General features: G+C 45.7%; 1 protein-coding gene across 2 annotated transcripts in view; it reads right to left on the reverse strand.

Moving 5' to 3' along the window:
* Positions 1-18,077, reverse strand: part of SCUBE1 (signal peptide, CUB domain and EGF like domain containing 1) — a 453,110-nt gene that overhangs the window by 50,052 nt on the left and 384,981 nt on the right. For both annotated transcript variants that reach the window (XM_077469395.1, XM_077469394.1), the window contains one exon: positions 15,022-15,138. In XM_077469395.1, coding sequence (XP_077325521.1) covers positions 15,022-15,138 — 117 coding nt within the window. The remainder of the gene's footprint in view (positions 1-15,021; positions 15,139-18,077) is intronic.

The raw sequence follows: 18,077 nt of genomic DNA on the forward strand, positions 1-18,077 counted from the left end.
AATCTTCCCAGGGTGGCCAGTAGCCTTGGGAGAATGAGAAGTGGTCACAAGGTTTTTCAAGAGGAACATGGACCTGAGCAGCAAGAATTTTGTGTCAGGTCACCTTGAGACGAGGTGACAGATGCACACCGTAGGGATCAGGAGTGCACCGCAAGGTTGTGGACCCTACGGCTGACTGTTGCAGACGGGGGACAGATCCCACTGGGGTTAGAGCGTAAGATTCCCTGGGGCGCGGAGTCTAAGAGCCAGCAGGTGTTCACCAGCGCCTCTAGTGGTGAGGATGGACTTGGCTGCAACTGGCTCCAGGTCACGACCCCCAGGGTCCCCCAGATCACACCCACAGTAGGCAACAGGAGGATAGGGATAGTGAGGGACAAAGCCAAGGTCGGGCCACAAGCAGACAGGAATAGTCAGGGACACACCAAAAGGTCAGGATCACAGGCAAACAGGGATAGTCAAGGACACGCCAAAGTCGGTAACGGAACAACAGAAGAGCACACGGCAGGTAACAGGAAGCTAACACACAAAGGAATACACAATGGTTGATCAGCACTGTTGGCTTGCAGTGCACAGGTTAATATAAGGTTCCCTGATAGGGCCTGGGGTGGAGCCATGCTTAGAGGAGAGGTTATAAAAACCACCAGGTGGAAGTGACTGGCCTCTTAGTCTGAACACATGAGGGGAGGTAAGCAAACAGGAAGATCACTGCATAACCATGACAGTACCCTCCCTATTACGAGGCCTCCCCCTCCCCCGCCTGGGTCCAGGCTTAAAGGGAAACTCCAGATGGAACCTCCTCAACAGATGAGGAGCAAAGTCCTCAGATGCAGTGATCCAAGACCTCTCCTCAGGGCCCGACCCTTTCCAATGTACGAGGTACTGAAGAATGCCTTTACGGAGCCGGGAATCCAAAACTTGTCTAACCTCGTATTTTAGATTATCCTCAGAGACTGGAACCGAGGTAAGGAGAGGACGAGAGGACTTGAGGACTAAAGGCTTTTTATGAGTGGGTAAGGGCATGAGAAGATCAGGAGTCTGAGCAGGGTCCCCCACACCCTTAAAGAGGAGCTGTACATCCAGCACAGGACCACCAGACTGGGCAGAGGTCAGTGGATCCCTGAGGTCAGGTTGGTTAGAAGGTGACGTGTCACAAGAGTCAAGCTGGATAGCTGAAACACAAACAGAATGCAGAGAGCCCTGAGAAAAAGATTGAAAACCCCACCTGGCTGTCATGGTTATGCAATAGTTTGTCTGCTTACCTGTTCCCATGTGTTCATCTAGAGACCAGCCGACCCTCACCTGGCTGCTTTTGTAATCTATCCTCTGGCATGGCTCCACCCTAGCTCCTATCAGGGAGCTCTATATTAACCTGTGCACTGCAGGCCATCCCTGCTGATCAACCTTTGTGTGTTAGCTTCCTGTTTCCTGCCGTGTGCGCTTCTGTTGTTCTCCGTTACCGACTTTGGCCTGTCCTTGGCTATCCCTGTTTGCCTGTGATCCTGACCTTTTGGCGTGTTCCTGACTATTCCTGTCTGCTTGTGGCCCCGACCTTGGCTTTGTCCCTCACTTTCCCTATCCTCCTTTTGCCTACTGTGGGTGTGAGCTGGGGGACCCTGGGGGTCACGACCTGGAGCCAGTTGCAGCCAAGTCCATCCTCACCACTAGAGGTGCTGGTGAACACCTGCTGGCTCTTAGACTCCGCGCCCCAGGGAATCTTACACTCTAACCCCAGTGGGATCTGTCTCCCGTCTGCAGCAGTCAGCCGTAGGGTCCACAATCTTGCGGTGCACTCCTGATCCCTACGGTGTGCATCTGTCACCTCGCCTCAAGGTGACCTGACACTGGCCGAATTAGGTATTCTATCCAAAGGATGGATTGAGCCTCTTAAACTAGTTTGAACGGACATAGTAGCAGTAGGGTGAGGCCAGGTCACAGAAGGTCCTGAACAAGAAGCAGGAAGTTCATTGGGCATGGGCTGGACTGGCATAACTGGTGCAGAGGCCGACTGAATAGTATTGTCAGGTGTAGCGACCATCTCAATCGCATTACAGGGCATAGCGACTGTGGAACTTGCAGACAAGTTAGCCTGGCTGTGCGTCCAAGGGAGATAAGGGACAGGCAAAGGTAAATGGTTATGCAAACTGGAGTGAATGATCGACTCAGGCTCATAGATGAGCCCCTCATCCAGAGTACCACATGACCTAGAGAATGCATCAGTCCGACTATTGCAGGACACATTCCAGAGATCGCTATATACAGCGGGAAGAGCAGAAGATACTTCGATGGTGGTAACAGGAAGTTTCTCTTTTGGGGTACCCTTGAGTAGGCAGGAAGAGGAACAGGAGGAACCCCAAGCCAGGATCTCTCCAGCAGACCAGTCAACGTGTGGAGAATGGAGCCGTAACCAAGGAAGACCTAATATGATAGGAGATGAAGCCTTAGGTAAGACAAGGAAGGATATCCACTCCTGGTGGAGTGTCCCTACTGACATCTTAACAGGAAGAGTCTGGAAGCGGATAGGGCCCCCTGGGAGAACAGTGCCATCAATCGCCAAGACCACCAATGGTGTTGTAAGGGGCAAAAGGGTAAGTCTCATGGAGGATGCAGTTTCCCAATCCATGAAATTGGCAGCGGCTTCGGATTCCAGATGTGCTGAGACCGAACGAGAGGAAGCACCGACATGAAGCAACACAGAAAGGAGAAGACGAGAAGGTGATATTTCAGGGTCTAATACTCCACCTTCCAGATGTATTAGCCCTGAGCGTTTTTCCGGATGAAGAAAACAAGTGTCACGGAAATGGCCTTTGGCCCCACAATAGAGGCATAGGCCCAGAGTTCTGCACCTAGCATGTTCTTCGGGAGATAATTTAGTCCAGCCCAACTGCATAGGTTCCTCAGTAGGCAGGGGGTGCTCCTCGGATCGAAGAGAAGGGACCGGGGGCTCAGGCTGCCTAAAGAACGGGGAGTGCCGGCGTCTTTTTTCCAGGGCCCTCTCCTGAAAGCGAATATCGATCGGGGTTACACAAGGTGATGACACTATCCAGATCAGCAGGAAGGGATCTTCCTGCTAATTCATCCTTCACTCTATGAGAGAGGCCATGTAAAAAGGTTGCAACTAGGGCCTCATTATTCCAGCTCAATTCAGCTGTGAGGATACGGAACTGAAGAGCATACTGTCCCACAGACGCGGACTCCTGACGGAGACGTAAAAGAGCGCTAGCCGCTGAGGAGACACGACTCGGTTCCTCGAAGATATTCCGAAAAAGTTTCAAGAAATCAGACAGGCTAGAAACCACTGGATCATTCAGTTCCCACAGAGGGGCAGCCCAAGCTAGCGCCTCGCCGGACAGGAGGGATATAATATATGCAACTTTCGCCCGATCGGACAGGAAGTTTTGGGGCTGAAGTTCAAAATGAATTGTGCACTGGCTAAGGAACCCCCTGCAAGCCTTGGAGTCCTCAGAGAAACGGACCGGAGCTGGTAGTTGTAACGAATGTTGCGATAGGTGCAGCAGCAGACAGCGGTTGAGGTTGTTGAACTGGGGGTCCTAATGAGGCCTGAACCTGTTCAAAATGGGATGCCAAATCCTGAAGGAATCGCATCATCTTGGTCTGATGCGATTCTTGGGTCTCAAGTCTGCAAACGAAGCCCTGCAACGGATCGACTGCAGGAAGCGGCACGTCAGCTGGGTCCATGGCTGATCAAACTGTCAGGTCACCTTGAGGCGAGGTGACAGATGCACACCGTAGGGATCAGGAGTGCACCGCAAGGTTGTGGACCCTACGGCTGACTGTTGCAGACGGGGGACAGATCCCACTGGGGTTAGAGCGTAAGATTCCCTGGGGCGCGGAGTCTAAGAGCCAGCAGGTGTTCACCAGCGCCTCTAGTGGTGAGGATGGACTTGGCTGCAACTGGCTCCAGGTCACGACCCCCAGGGTCCCCCAGATCACACCCACAGTAGGCAACAGGAGGATAGGGATAGTGAGGGACAAAGCCAAGGTCGGGCCACAAGCAGACAGGAATAGTCAGGGACACACCAAAAGGTCAGGATCACAGGCAAACAGGGATAGTCAAGGACACGCCAAAGTCGGTAACGGAACAACAGAAGAGCACACGGCAGGTAACAGGAAGCTAACACACAAAGGAATACACAATGGTTGATCAGCACTGTTGGCTTGCAGTGCACAGGTTAATATAAGGTTCCCTGATAGGGCCTGGGGTGGAGCCATGCTTAGAGGAGAGGTTATAAAAACCACCAGGTGGAAGTGACTGGCCTCTTAGTCTGAACACATGAGGGGAGGTAAGCAAACAGGAAGATCACTGCATAACCATGACATTTTGTCACCCAAAAGGAGAAGCAAAACTGGTGCAAACCGTAGCTAGAATATGATCAGGAGGAATCACAAGAACCGGATCCGACTCCATCTTCGAAGAGGAGGAAATCTGTTGTGACAAAGCGTCAGCCCTTACATTCTTAGTACCGGGTAAGGATGAGACAATGCAATTCAAACTTGACAAGAAAAGAGCCCATCGCGCCCTTCCGGGAGAAAGGTGTTTAGCCTCAGACAAAAATGTGAGATTCTTAAAGTCAGAAAGAATGAGAACCAGCACAGTGGTACCTTCGAGGAGATGTCTCCATTCTTTCAGGGCTAAAATGATCGCTAACAGCAGCTGTCACCAATCTCGCAATTGCACTCCACAGGTGACAATTTCTTGAAAAAGTAGCCACAAGGATGCATAGCGCTCTCAGAAGTAGGATGTTGAGACAGAAGGGCACCAACTCCAGCCTCAGAAGCATCAACCTCAAGGATAAAAGGTAACGTAGAATGTGCCAACACAGGAGCAGAAACAAAGGCAGCCTTGAGACTCTCAAGGGCCTTAATGGACTCTGGAGAGCAACTCTGTGGGTTACCGTCCTTTCTGGTCATATCAGTCAGGGGCTTGACAAGAGACAAGAAGTTACAAATAAACTTCCGATAATAGTTGGCAAAGCTAAGAAAACTCTGCAGAGGACGTAAACCCACAGGTCAGGGGCCACTACAGGACTGCTGAAAGTTTCTCTGGGTCCATCAAAAAACCAACAGTGGAAATGACATAACCCACAAATTTAACCCATTCACGATGGAATTTGCACTTATATAATTTACAATAGAGATTGTTCTCTCTTAGTTTCTGAAGCACACGGCAGACATCTGTGTGGTGGCTCTCCAGGACTTGGAAAATATGAGGATATTGTCGAGATAAAGCACCACACATAACTGCAACAAATCTTGGAGGACACCGTTAATACATTTGTGGAAAACTGCCGGGGCATTACAAGGTACTCATAATGGCCTGTTCTGGTATTAAATGCAGTTCTCTACTCGTCGCCCTCCTTAATCCTCACGAGATTGTATGCCCCTCTCAAATCAAGCTTCGTGAAAACCGTTTCTCCCTTGAGGCAGTCAAATAACTCCGTAATCAACGGAATCAGATAGGCATTCTTAATCGTGAAATGATTGAGACCCCTATAATCAATACAAGGTCTCAGTTCACCACTCTTCGTCTTCACAATAAAGAAACCAGCACCAGCAGGAGATGAGGATTTGCAGATGAAACCTCGAGAAAGTGCATCTGCAACACATTTCACCATAGCCTTATCTTCCAAGACCGACAAGGGGTAAACCCACCCACGAGGGGGTATGGCACCAGGTTGAAGGTTAATTGCGCAATCATACGACCGGCATACAAGCAAACAACCAGCTTGACCTTTGTCAAAGACCTCGCTAAAATCTCTGTACTCCTCCGACAGGAAGGAGAGTGAAGAGGTGCACAGGATCTTGGCTACCTTCTGGAAGCATATCTTACTGCATTGTGGCGACCGGGAGAGAACTGCCAGATCCCGACATCCCCCCCTGTGTGAAATGAAGAAGAAAGAAGATGGAAAGAAGAAGACTTTAATAAAGGAATTGTCAAAAACTGTCTCTTGTCATTTTTAACACTTTTGTCACTTTTTTGGTGAAATGGACCCTTACCATTTCACACGGGGGGGGGGGGGAGGCCAGGATCTGGGAGTCCCCTTGTTAAAGGGGGCATCCAGATTCTGATAAGTCCCCTGCCCGTAGACCCCCACAACCACCGGCCAGGTCCTCATCAACATGGGGACAAGGTGCTTTGGGGGGCTACCCAATATTGAGGGCATGTGGCCTGGTATGGTTCAGGAGGGTGGGGCCACTCTCTCACCCCCCCCCCCTCTTTTCCTGCGGCCTGCCAGGTTGCGTGCTCGGATAAGGGTCTGGTATGGATTTTGAGGGGGACCCCCATGCCATTTTTTTTTGGCATGGGGTTCCCCTTAAAATCCATGCTAGACCTGAAGTGTCTGGTGTGTATTAATTAATCACATACCCAGAAGCTTGGCTGTTTCTCATCAACTACTTCATGAACATTTTGAATTCTTTTATAAAATATAAAAATGATTCCTTACTATAGATCAACAATTTAATAGTGATGATGGAACACAGGCCAATTAAATACATTACATTATAAGGGCTCATGCACACAGGACGTTTAAAAAATGGCAGCGCTGCTGCCAGGAAAAAGCGGCGTTAAAAATGCGCTTTTAGCTGGGTTTTTAAATAGCGTTTATGCACGATTTTCCTGCATTAGAGGTTTTTGGCATTTTTACAGTACAAACACTCCCTAAAATGTAAAAGCGGCTAAACACAGTTAAAAGCTTGTTACAGCGTTAAGCGGCGTTTAGCCACATTTTTTGCCATTTTGCGTTTTTACAGCCAAATAGACTCTGCTCATGGATGCACAGTCTGTTTTTTTTTTTGTTTGTTTTTTTACTGCCCCTAAACGCTTATGCCTCCAAACTCCTCTGAAAGTTTATGTGTGCATGGACTCATAGGCTAACATGGAGGTGTGTTAAGAGGCAGTAAAAAAAAAAAAACCCCAAAACAGTTGCAAAAATGTCCTGTGTACATGAGCCCCAAGACTAAAAAGATGCAACTTTTTTTTTTTTACTCGAATGCAGTGTTTATACACTTTTTTGTTTCCGGTTTGTAATTTAAAGAATAAGTTCACCTTTAGGCCCTTTTCACACCAGCATACCGATCATATCGGACTGTCTGTTTTTCAGGTGGACCCGATTGGACCACCAATTGAACCCTATGGGGTGCTGTTACCCACCAGCAACCAATCCCTCCAGTGGATCAGATTGTTCTGGTTGAAAGGGGACATAGTAACAAGTTCCATTTTACACCTGTATTTAGAATGTAACATGTTACCTATTACGCGACCTCTCCGGCTCCTCTCCCCCCGTGACAACAGATGGGGTTTTAGTCCCCACACAGCTGCATCATTCATTCACAGGGATCTGTTAATGAAAAAACCATAAGCACCATCTTTTACCATGGCAAATGGACTTTAGTTTCAATGAACTGCGAGCGCGCTGATCAGCATGCTTGCAGATCACTCATTCTTTGAGTTTTGTAAGGCTACTTTCACACTGGGCGAGCGGTCACCGGCGGTAAAGTGGCGCTGTTTTTAGCACTGCTTTACCGTCGTTTTAGCTGCTCTATTCTGCTGCTAGTGGGGAGGTTTTAACCTCCGCTAGTAGCTGAAAAAAGGGTTAAAACCGGCTGCAAAGCACCGCTGCAGCGGTGCTTTGCCGGTGGTTTGCGGTGCTGCCCCATTGTTTTCAATACACCACTCCTATAGCACTGCAAAGACTTTTTTGACCGTCCTACAAGCACACCACTCCAGTGTGAAAGCCCTCGTGCTTTCACATTGGATTGAATTGAGCGGCTCTTTCAGGGCGCTTTGCAGGCACTATTTTTGCTATTTTGCCTGGAAAGCGCCTCAGTGTGAAAGTAGCCTTACAGAAAGCCTGTACAAAGGTGCAGACACAAAGCTGAAGGAAGACTGTGCAGGAGTCTGACATTGCACCTGTGATATGGTGATTGCAATGCTTTTCAGGTTCCTATAAAAAAAAAAAAAATGCATATTTTTTACCTGCAAAATCATGTGCATTTATTATCCCTTAAAAATCTCTAAAAAATCATTTGTTCAATAACATACATTAATGGGCGTGCATTAATGCACTGCAGCAGAAAGCTTAAAGGCCAAGTCTGCCTTGGGCAAAAAAAAAAAATATGAACGCACCCACATTAATTCATGAAAAAAAAATAGTGTACTTATGGTTTATTTTATTTTTTTGCATAGAGGCCTAGAAATCATTGCTACCGCAATCAGCAGATCTGGTACGACCTTCGGTAACAGTGTTGGAATTGTCTGTCAATGGACTACAAGTGCAGTCATATCACTGCACTTGCGCTCTATTGAGAACATCAGTCCCGGACCCGCTGGCGCAGTTGTAGTTTTTTCCTTCACAGATTCCTGTGAATAAATGATGGGTCTGTGGAGTTGTTGGGGAGAGGAACCCCTCAACTCAGTAATGGTTGAGGGGCAGTTTGAGGTTGGGGCCTGCGCTGTAACCATGTTTCATGTTACGACTCAAATATAGGTATAACTTGAAACATGCTATGAAAGGTGAACTTAGCCTTTGATTGTGATGGGCCCTCAATGTTGCATAGGGTCCCGAGCAGTGTTTCCCAACCTTTTTCCAGCCATGGCACCCTTTAACCTTATGCACAATCTTGAGGCACCACATTCTAAAATGTAAAACTAAACTAATAGTTTTACATTATTTACATTTTACATTCTGCCAAAGCAAATACACCATTGTATACTGGTACTGACTAGTATTCCAGCATGTCTTCCACCTAATTTTCTCTCCCCCGAGCAGCTAACAGGGCCCCAGTGCTGACAAGGGCGGGGGTGACAAACAAGGATGCTGTGCAGGTGCCCAATGTCCTTGTTATCAACTGATGACATCAGCGGTTGTAAGGGTGCTGGCAGCTGGCCTGCAAAGTGCCCAAGATTGTAATGTTGTATAATGAAAATCGGTGGCTTTGTGTAACAAACTGCTGGTTTGTACACAATTTTTGAGCAATTTTAATGCTCGGTTCACACTGGTGCTGTTGAGGAAAACCCTGGGAATCCAGTGCAGATTCCCACATTGCACCTGATTCGCAGGCAGTTCTCACTGCCCTCTTTGAACCCCTGCAGGTGTCAATACAAAGTTAATGGAACTCCCAGAACAGTGTGCAGATTGCAGCACGAACTGTGAATTCGGACAGAAATCAGATCACATGGGTGTGTACACTCATGCGATCTGATTCTGGTGCGGAAAAAAAAAAAAAGGTTTCTGCATGAATTTTGTCCAAATTTGTATGGCTGAGTTTGGATTGCACAGACATTGCATGTGATCTGCACAGCAATGTGGTGCAAATTGCATGCGTGGTCCGGCAACACACCAGTGTGAACCAGCCCTTAGGCATTTTGTCAAGGCACCCCTGAAGAACCCAGAATGCACGCTAGTTGAAAAAGGCTGAATGCCTTATCAGTTCTCTCTTAATATGACCTCTACCCTCTTTCCCCTACAGTTCTTTTGCTGTATTAAATCACAACAATCTATAGGTGAAAAAGGCAAATGCATACAAATGAAAAAAAGAATGAAAATATTAGGTCTATTTATTGCTTTCACCAAGGTGAACACAACTTTTACTAAAATTTGAAGATTTTTCATTTCGAAAAATGTGTAAAAGTTGTGTGTACTGTAGACCGGCTGAAAACATTGATAAATGACCTCATAGTGTGCACACATTTTTTGGACTGGTTGAATCCCACACCTGTGATCTTATATTTCAAGGCAGCCCATATAATAGTCTTTTTTTTTTCTTCAACCAGCAGGATGAACAAATATAAGGACCGTTTTCCCCCACTGACACACTCAATGTGGATGGGGAAAATGCGCGCCACTGTGTTATTGTATTCTGACAGCGAGATTTTCCCCGCTATTAGAAAACAATGATCAGTGCTGTTGGCTAAAGCCGGCAGCAGCGATCGATCAGGAAAAACCCTGATAGGGTGGTTGTACAGAAGTCGAATTGAAATTTGGACAGTCCCTGCTGAACCAGTCAAATTTTGATCCATGTATGGCTGACTTAAAGAGGAAGTAAACCCTGATGAGTTTACTTCCTCTTTCATTCCCTGCAAAGGCAAAGCATAATGGACTACTATGCATCGCATAGTAGCCCATTATGTGTCACTTACCTGACACAGGAGCCAGTGAAGTCGCCGCTGTCCCCTGTAGTCCGCCGCATCCATCTTGTTGGTGATGTCTCGCAGCTCCGTCGCTGTCATTCGGCGAAGCCGCGATGATGTCACTCCCGCGCATGTGCACGGGAGCCGATGCGCGTGGCAGCTCCGTCGCTGAGAATGCCACGCTCAGTGCGCCTGCGCACCGCTGTCTACGGCGCATGCGCCGTAGACAGCGGTGCCTGTTTTCGGGCAAATATCTCCTAAACCATATAGGTTTAGGAGATATTGCTTGGACCTACAGGTAAGCCTTAATCTAGGCTTACCTGTAGGTCAAAGTGGTTTGTAAGGGTTTACTTTAAGTTTTGTGGAAAGGCCTATTTGATTTGGGCCAATGGCAGAAAAATTACACCAAACTTGAGGGGGGCGTGGCTGACCGGAGCTGAGAATGGCCGCTTGAACACTGAGCTTGTCACCCCAGGGAGAACGAAAGATGTGCAACGGCCCACACAGCTACACAATCCGCAGCCATCCTTGCACCGGACTCATCCAGGAGCTCGGATAGCATGATCAGAAAGAGGATGATGGATTACAAGCCCAAAAAACTGACAGAATTCTCCTTCAAGCAGGCGGAGAAGGTCAGTGAAACTAGAGCTGGCGCCGACGCGGCCGTGCCACGGGAGTACTACACTGATCTCCTGGATGAAATTCCACAGAGATCCCTCAGCCACAATACCCCTTTACTCTCCGAATACCCCTTCGACTGTGACCCTCTCCCCAGCAGCCCAGCAAAAGCAAAAATGCGGCTTAATATGCCGCCGCAGCGGCCAGCCCAGTCACAAATTGAGGCCCCAGCCTTTAATCCTCTCCTTTCCAACCAGGCCTTACACACCTCAATGGCCTCATTCCCTACCTCAGAACAACCTGTAATCGATTCTACCTTTAAAGACATACTCATATCTTTGCAGTCCTCCCTCATGGACAACAGAGTGCTCCCTTCACCCAACCTAGCAGTACTAAACCTAAGAACTGATGAAATACCTCATCCTTCAGACACGCTACAACCCATATATTACTGGCCTCAAGACTCAATATAACTAGACTGTGGAAATCAGAAAAGGTCCCGACCGTTGCCCAAACTATTGATCAAGGAAACTTACACTACAGCTATGAAACTATAATGGCTGCCAGCAATGGACAAGGCACAAAGACCCGAGAATCTTAGAGTCCCTAGTTTAAAGGTGCAACAGTTTTGTAATGCTACTGCATATGCTTTACTTTCTTCTTGACCGACCAATGTGTAACTGAATTCAGGCCAAGTGCTATTTAAGTACTTAACTGTTTGATATACTACTTAAAGAGGTACGTATCCTCACCAATCCTTTTCAAGATGGATCTTCTCTCCTGCTGGGACACAAAAGTGCTCCCGATTGGGGTGGCAAAGTAGGAGAGAGGATCGGAAACTATGATTACTCAACTTGAGCTAATTTTCAAATAATCTGTTAGATATAAATTTGTTTTTTGCATTTATATTATCACTTCTTGATGTTTTTGCACGACGTACAATGTTCACATTGTTATATGTATTTACCTGTAAAACCTCAATAAAACCGATTGACGAAAAATGACACCAAACTTGTGCACAATCTAGCTTTTCACCTGCTCTATGGAGATCAAGTTTAACATGTTGGTAAGGGGTTGATTGAATTTTTACAGGAGGAAAATTATGCCACCATTTTAACTATTTAAATTGATATTAAAGTCTTTTTTTTTGTTTAAAAATGACAAACATGTTATAGTTACTTGCTCTGAGCAATGGTTTTGAACAAAGCTGCCCAGATCCTCCTATTCTTGGGTCCCTCACTGGCACTCCTGCCCCCCCTTCTGCCGAGTGCCCCACAGCAAGGAGCTTGCTATGGGGGCACCCAAGGAGAGTTGCTGCTCCATGTACTGTATCAATTCAGACATGGAGCCACAGTTCGACCCTGCCCGCTCCCTTTGGTCATTGACTCACTGACTTTGATTGACCGTCTCAGCCAATGAGGAGGAAGAGTCCAGGACAGCCAAGGCTCTCGTGCAACATTCCTGGATCGCAATGGGAGTCAGGTAAGTATTAGGGGGGCTAAGGGGGGTTGCTGCACACAGAAGGTCTTTAATCTTAATGCATAGAATTTATTAAGATAAAAAACCTTCTGCCTTTAGAGCCATTTTAATCCCTCAAATAACCATGTACCACTGTCTCAAAAAGTAAAGGTACCCTATAGAAATAGACAACATGATATCTAACATACAATATAAAAGTTTCATGTTTTATTTTAAAATGCCGATGACTATCACAAGGCCAGTTTCCATCATTTGTCAGCAAACATTTGCCAGATTGACTGTCAACACCTGATTTACAGATGATGTTTAGTCTGCTGTTCAAAAATTGCCAACACACCCAGCGTCATACAAGGATAGAACAAACATCTGTGCCAATGACTTTGCTGTATTAGTCTGTCATTTGTAAAAACACTCAACTTGTACGTGAATAGTCTACGCAATGGGTTGTCCTCCTCCCTGTGTTTTACCTATACACCCTGACTCTAGTTAAAAAGGAGAAAACTTACAAAAAATGTTGAAGCATAGACACGTTCCGGTGACATGCATTGCTGGACTATTTGGAGTGTGTTTTTGGCTCTTGGCGCTGTTTTCAGCGTTGTTCAGTGTAGCACATAAGAGTGTTTTCCTGCTAGTCATTTCCTGCCCTCTATTCTGTCATATGTTCTTGACAACATGCATTTTTTTCATTACATTACAAACGCTCACCAGCACTTTTTTCACCTCCCAATGTTTAAAGAAAGGAATGAACACATTGGAGCAAAAGTATGTAAGAAAATGACATGGCCCTTTAATGCCCCCAGGTACAGAAACCATAAATATACAAAAAAAATATTGCTTAACCCATGAATGCTTCCTACTTGTTTCTGCTCTTGGTGGGTTGTAAGGGGCTAGACTGTGGCTAGTGTGAAATACCCTAACATTAGTTGGCGTAGACAATGGGGTTGATTTACTAAAGGCAAATACACTGAGTCAGTTTGGACGCAGAAGTCATCAGATCCCCATCAGCCTAAGTACTACTTAAATATCGCACCACTATTCACTCTATTTAAAGTTAAACCTCAAATATGGGTCAGACTTCCTTTTGGGGGGTCATGGGCAGAATTAATTAAGATAATCCTCTTACCTAAGGTTCTCTACACTCTCTGGCAGTTCTCCGTATAAATATATACCTCAAATATTTTAAGATAATGGAGGCTATACTCTAATCCTTTGTATGGGGCAATAACAAACATAAGCTGTTTTGACATACTTTAAAAAAATCCGACCAATTTAGGAGGTGCTGCATTGTTGAACTTTAGTAAATACTATCTGGCTGCCCAACTGTCCCACCTGTAACATGTTGACAAATCAGACCATCTCCGTTACTGGTCACTGGCATGTGGACCATCTGCATCTGCCCCCCCCCCCCATTTTTTTTATGATGTTCTTATGATGAGGGTTTTAGGGATCCTCTACTGCTGACAACACTAGCCATCTCTATCACCATAAATGGGTTGGGACCTGGCTATGCTCACAGCAAACTCTGCAATGATGTACAGCTTCTCTCCCCTCTGGCACAATAAACACCTACCAAAGCTTATAATGGTACCAGACTCTAACTTGTGGGCTTCTAACGAAATATAGGTCTAGATGATGAGGAATGGGGTGAAGCATTGCATAACTGTAAATTGGTATCCCTCAAGCTATCAAAACGCTTCACACAACTACATAACCTACACTGGGCTTATTTTACCCCGATATGACCGGAAAAATTCTGACCCATGTACAGCCCCCTATGTCCAATCACATTCACCCATCTTATATGGGCCTGTCCCAGGATTCAGGGATTCCTGTAACAAGTTATACAATTTCTACACAACAAAATGGGATCGCCACTGTCCCTAAACCCTGGGAGTTAGGGCTTTATCCTGATTCAGACAAGTACATGACTACACATTTGCATGAGTCCTCCTTTACAGCTAGAAAGCTAATAGCCCATAGTTGGATGCAGGCCCTTCCTTCAACATTTCAAGCCTGGATAGCCAAAATAAACAACTCTCTACCCTTCAAAAACCTAATATACATAAGAAAGGGCATCCTACTAAGTATACTAAGATATGGGACTGCTGGTTACAGTCACCTGAAACCTGTACATAGTCTCTAATTCAATTACCTTACTTATTGGCAGTGTAACTTATATCCTTGTTGGTCAATGTTGTCCTTACATGGAAATGAAATGATATTTGGTTAACAACTGAGTATTATCTACAAGAAGTATAGTTTTTTTTCTTTTTAACTGCACATAGATCATACCATTTATGTTCATTTTGTCTACTGATACATGCAAAATTTTGTGTTCATCAGCCCTACTGAAAACCTTTGAGATATATTAAAACGTTGATTGTGAGCCAGGTCTTCTCATCCAACAACAGTACCTCACCTCACAAATGAGCACAAATTCCCACAGACACCCTGTAAATACTTCTTAAAACCTTCCTAAAAGAGTGGCAGCCTATAAAAGGGGCTGAGAAGTAATTCCATAATAATGTTCATCGTCTCGTAATGGGAAGTTCACCAAGCTCATACAGGTGTAATGTTCAGGCTTCAGCAAAAAATTTTTGCCCATATAGTGTACCACTACCAGAAAGTGGAAGATGTGTGATTTAAGTTAGAAGCAGCAGAAAAAGCACATACGTTTACCCTCACATTATCAAAACACTCACTACTAGGTGAAATATTTGATTTGGATGGAAAGATATTTTAAGGTGTTCCTTGAAACACAAAACTTTACAAACCTCCACAGTGTGTCAGCCCATAGAGCATGTACCCCTTGTGACAGAGACATTCAAAACTTCCAGGGTAATTGATGCAAATGTGGTCACAGGTCCTCTCGAAGGAACACTCATCAATGTCTGCAAAAGAAAAGACATTTGTTCTTTAATGAGATCAGATTTGAAAATTCAAGCTTTGGATGTGTATCTGACAGAACATTTTGAACCGAAAGAAGTAAGATACTGTATATGGCTTGCCCTTAGCACCCTATTAGGTTCTATGTTTATGGTGTATTGATTCTCTTTGAGTACCTATAGTGCTGTAAATGTTATTACATTGCTACTTAGATCTAATAGCAAACATCATGGGCTATCTACTTCTACTAAAGCGGCTTTTCATTTAAGAAATGTGTGCTTTTTTGTATGGCTTTATATATTTATTAATTCACATTAAAATACTACACTATTAGCACGCCGGGACAAGGGGTGGACAGGAGAGGTAGCTGCCCTGGGCGCAGTGGTATCATGTGAGGTGGTAGGGCATTTCATGGGGAGCTTCTACCTACAAGCTGACAGGAGTAGTGCCAGTAGCTTCACTACTCCTATCAACTTGGCACTGGAGAAGACAAGCCAGATCTGAAGAGGAGGAGAGAGCTGTAAGGACGTGCAGGTCGTGCTCTCTCAACCCTCTAGCCACTGAAGCCCTCCTGGGTCCAGTGTTAATTTTGTTAACAATTTCATCAGCGGCATTTTTACAGTGACGAAAACGTAACAAAAAGTACAGCACATTTTCCTCCACTGACAAAAACTTTGACAAAAATTGGATCAGTTTTCGGGTGACAACGAGACGAAAATGGCAAGGAGGGACGTTTACCAACTTCCATTTTCTTACGGAGCTCCGCCTACTTATGCAATCCGTGCCCAGCGCCAGAGATGACTCTGATGCCATTGTGAGTGAGGTGTAGACTCAGAGAAGAGGACAGTCTGTGAGAGACGGCACTCCCGTCCCGACGAGTCCGACTCCTCCTGACGCTGCACCCGCTGCCCAGAGCAGAGGCAGAGATAGGACTTCAGCTGAGACTGAGAGCAGACAACAGCAGAGCTGGTCTTACTTTTCACTGACTGCAGTACATAATTGTGGTACGTACAACAGCCAGGCCTGAGGCCTTGTCCTCCTACCTATGCATTTTTTTATTCTAATGCCTTTTCCATTGAAATGGAAAAGCATCAAAACACATCAATGCATGTTTTATGCAGTTAACTAAATGCCCAGCAAAGCCCGCCACAATATCGCAGTTCCACTAGAAGACGCTGATCACTGCCAGTAGTATAAAAAAAAAATACTTACAAATTTCAGTATATATCCCATAGTTCGGAAACGCTATAACTTTTGCCCAAACCACTTTTGCCCAAACCAATCAATATATGCTTTTTAGCGAATAATAATTATTTTTAATGATTTGTTTTGTGAAAAGAACAAGCACATTATTGCAAGTAAAGGCAGTGAGGCACTCCATATCACATGCACAAAAATAAAAATGCAGGCATTTTCCCACAGCAACAAAACCTGTCCTAGTGACCAGCGTTCTTCCAGTGTGGGAAAATGCCGGTCACCACAGTGACCGCACTAGTGTGAATTAGCTGCATGCCATTTATTTCCTAATTATTTCCTAATTTCACAGGCCTACTCTACTCAGACCACCATCGAGAGCAGCAGTCCCACTCCCGAGTCCTGATTCCTCCTGAGTCCTGACGCCGGCGCCGTTCCCCCCGCCCTGAGGCAGAAGAGCACACCGAGAGGCTGAAAGCAGACATCAGCAGACTAGTGCAGTACTCTGCACTGCAGTAAAATAACTGTGGTACATATAACAGTCCAGGCCTCCCCCTCCCCTCACTGCCCTTAGACGACCACCATCCGTCGAGAGCACACTGTTCAACAGTGCAAGTGCAACTGTGCAGGCCTCATCTGACAGGCAGTGGCACTGGCATCCAGGGACTGGCCAGGCCTTTTTGCAAATGCACTGTCGATTATTATAGGCCATCTCCTCAGACCACCATCCAGGCTCCAGCACCTTGTGTACTGTACTCACTGCATGCCATTTATATCCTAATTTCACAGGCCTACTCTACTTAGACCACCGACGAGAGCACTGCAGCATACAGGCTTTCAGTTCCTCCCCACCATAAGTCCAAACTATACCGGAAATGTCGGCATCTGTGATTGTCCCTGGTAGAAAGATTCTGTGATTGTCACTGGTAGAATATGGATATATTTTACATTTGATGTTAAGGACAACGAGACTCTTTGAAAACCATGTGGAGCGACACTCGCTGGTAAAAGTACAACAAAGCATCATTTGCGGACAACTCATCCTGAAATTCATAAAAAGGTAAGCACAGCAACACGTGACAATGTAAAAATTAATAAAATGAATGAATATATGTAGAAGGATGTGGTCAGTGGTCACTGGAAGGGGCTAGGGCACTGTAAATTTTGGCACAGCACAGCCACCTAAAGCCCTAAGGCCGGCCCTGGCCTATACATATAGTATATTATAGAGAGACCAAGTGCTGACTAGGGAACTTAAAATCAGAATAACTTTAATTTTCCCCCCTAATTCCTCAAATGATGGGCCAAGTCAAGCCAGTGGCAGTGCACAACCACAGCAATCTATTTCTATTTGCACTGCTCTTTTAGGTGCTTCAAAATATAAAATTGACTCTTATGCTGCGTACACACAATCGGAATTCTCATCGGAAAAAGCTCTGATGGTTTTCCCGACAGAATTCGGCTCAAGCTGTCTTGCCTACACACGGTCACACCAAATTCTGATCGTTTATAACGCGGTGACGTACAACACGTACGACGTGACTAGAAAAAGGAAGTTCAATAGCCAGTAGCCAATAGCTACTCGTAGTTGAATCTGAACATGCATGATTTTTGGCATGTCGGAATTGCATATACACGATCGGAATTACCGATAGCATGTTCTCAATTTTACAGACGCAAAAACGTTCTATCAGTTTTTGGCTGGCGGGAATTCGGACAGCTAAATTCCGATGGAGCATACACATAGTCG

The sequence above is a fragment of the Lithobates pipiens genome, unplaced genomic scaffold, assembly GCF_037356315.1.
Source record: "Lithobates pipiens isolate NorthernLeopardFrog02 unplaced genomic scaffold, aLitPip1_a1.2 Scaffold_8, whole genome shotgun sequence".
Classification (NCBI taxonomy): Eukaryota; Metazoa; Chordata; class Amphibia; order Anura; family Ranidae; genus Lithobates; species Lithobates pipiens.